The sequence below is a fragment of the Sinocyclocheilus grahami genome, unplaced genomic scaffold (genome assembly GCF_001515645.1).
Source record: "Sinocyclocheilus grahami isolate Dianchi unplaced genomic scaffold, SAMN03320097.WGS_v1.1 scaffold34.1, whole genome shotgun sequence".
Lineage (NCBI taxonomy): Eukaryota > Metazoa > Chordata > Actinopteri > Cypriniformes > Cyprinidae > Sinocyclocheilus > Sinocyclocheilus grahami.
Genome location: NW_015505213.1, coordinates 1,356,434 through 1,358,145, shown reverse-complemented (window position 1 = coordinate 1,358,145; position 1,712 = coordinate 1,356,434). Strand labels below are relative to the sequence as shown.

At 38.6% G+C, this 1,712-nt stretch overlaps 1 protein-coding gene across 1 annotated transcript in view; it reads right to left on the bottom strand.

Annotated features, from left to right (window-relative positions):
- The window catches only part of tspeara (thrombospondin-type laminin G domain and EAR repeats a), a 14,892-nt gene that overhangs the window by 10,716 nt on the left and 2,464 nt on the right, over nt 1–1,712 (bottom strand). Inside the window, exon 2 of the mRNA XM_016266967.1 lies at nt 641–861. Coding sequence (XP_016122453.1) covers nt 641–861 — 221 coding nt within the window. The remainder of the gene's footprint in view (nt 1–640; nt 862–1,712) is intronic.

The window sequence follows — 1,712 nt, the reverse complement described above, 5'->3', positions numbered from 1 at the left end:
CACTCCCCCCACCTACAATCCCTGCCGGTACGAGACTCGAACCCACAGCCTTTGGGTTATGAGTCCGACTCTCTAACCATTAGGCCACGACTTCCCCATATATATGTTTATGTGTATGTATTAGTGCTGTCAAACGATTAATCGCATCCAAAATAAGTTTGTGTGTACTGTGTATTTATTATCTACATATAAATACACATGCATGTACATATTTAAGAAAAAAATTCTATTAAATTTATATATATAAAATAAATTATATAAATCTATACATGTAAATATTTTAAAAATACACACTGTGTATTTATATATACATAATAAATATACACCGTACACACATTACATAAAAAAAAAACTTTTATTTTGGATGCGATTAATTGTTTGACATCACTAATATATGTACTTTTTTCTTTCTTTTTTTTGCTGCATGTCCTATCTCAAAAGATAAGGGAAGATTTGTCTAGTGACTTGATCACATGACTACAATGCACCAGAGTGCAACCCTGCTTGAGTTTGGAGTAAAATATATCTTTTCTCAAATAAAAATTGTACAATTTACCAATTTTGAGACTTATTTAATAGTTGACTTGGACACATGCGTCTGACCCTTTGCCGATCTGTGCGTTAGATGTCATAAGCATACCTTCATTCTGGTGTGAGACACTTTTACAGTGGCCACTATGGAGAATTCTGCAGGGAAGAGAGGGCAGTTAATGAAGAGCTGAGACGATGGAAAGGTGAGTGCCTGCGTAGGACTGAAGAACTGGACCCCACGAGCGCCTCCCTCCTGCACCATACGGACCCCAGACAGAGCCTCTCCGTTATGGGGCAGCACCCGAGACAACAGGTCCACTGGACGGAGATCTGGAGAGAGAGAGAAGAGAGAGAGGAGTTGAGGAAACATGAAATTGAGGACCCCATGCGGGAAACAAGGTTTAGCATTAGCACATGGTCCAGTTAGCCCCTCCAAACAATCAGCTTTGTCAGGACATTATTTTCCTTGTGGTTGTAATTATGATTTTATTTCTCAGGTGATTGACTCTAAAACTTCTGTGCCTAGAATTGAGTGGCCATTAGCGAAGATGGGAGCAAGAAGTTTGCATACTTCCGAGTTTGTCTGCGCCAACTGAATAACATGCCATTCAAAATGGGAACACTAATGGATGGATTTCTCCAGGTATTGCAGACTACCTTAATTCCATTAAGTTTGACAACCAGTAAGTGTCCAAAATTATTTTGTGTTCATTTTGACCATAGAAAATAAATCTCTTTTTGAAATGGCATGAATGTGCCATCATTCTTTAAAATAAATAGCATTAGATTTTATGCATTATGTAAATGCTATTTACATTTATGTGTTTGGCAGGCGTTTTTTGCTTTTATTTAGTGACTTACATTGCATTTAAGGTACACATTTGATCACTTCTTGTTTTCCCATGACCTTGGCACTGCTATCAGTTTAAACTACATGAAGGCTATGAAATCCATTCATGTGGCTTATGAATCTGAATACTTTTGGTGGCCATTGTATTTTTGCATCTGCAGATGAGAATAGCTCTTGATATAGTTTATCTCCCAAAGTATGCAAATTGCCTTCCATGCAGAATATACAGAGAAAAGGGGGGGAGCCGGAATATTACTATATACTGAGCTACGGGCGTCCCAAGTTCGAATCCCAACTCAAGGACCCCCCCCCCCCACTTCGCTTCCTGTCA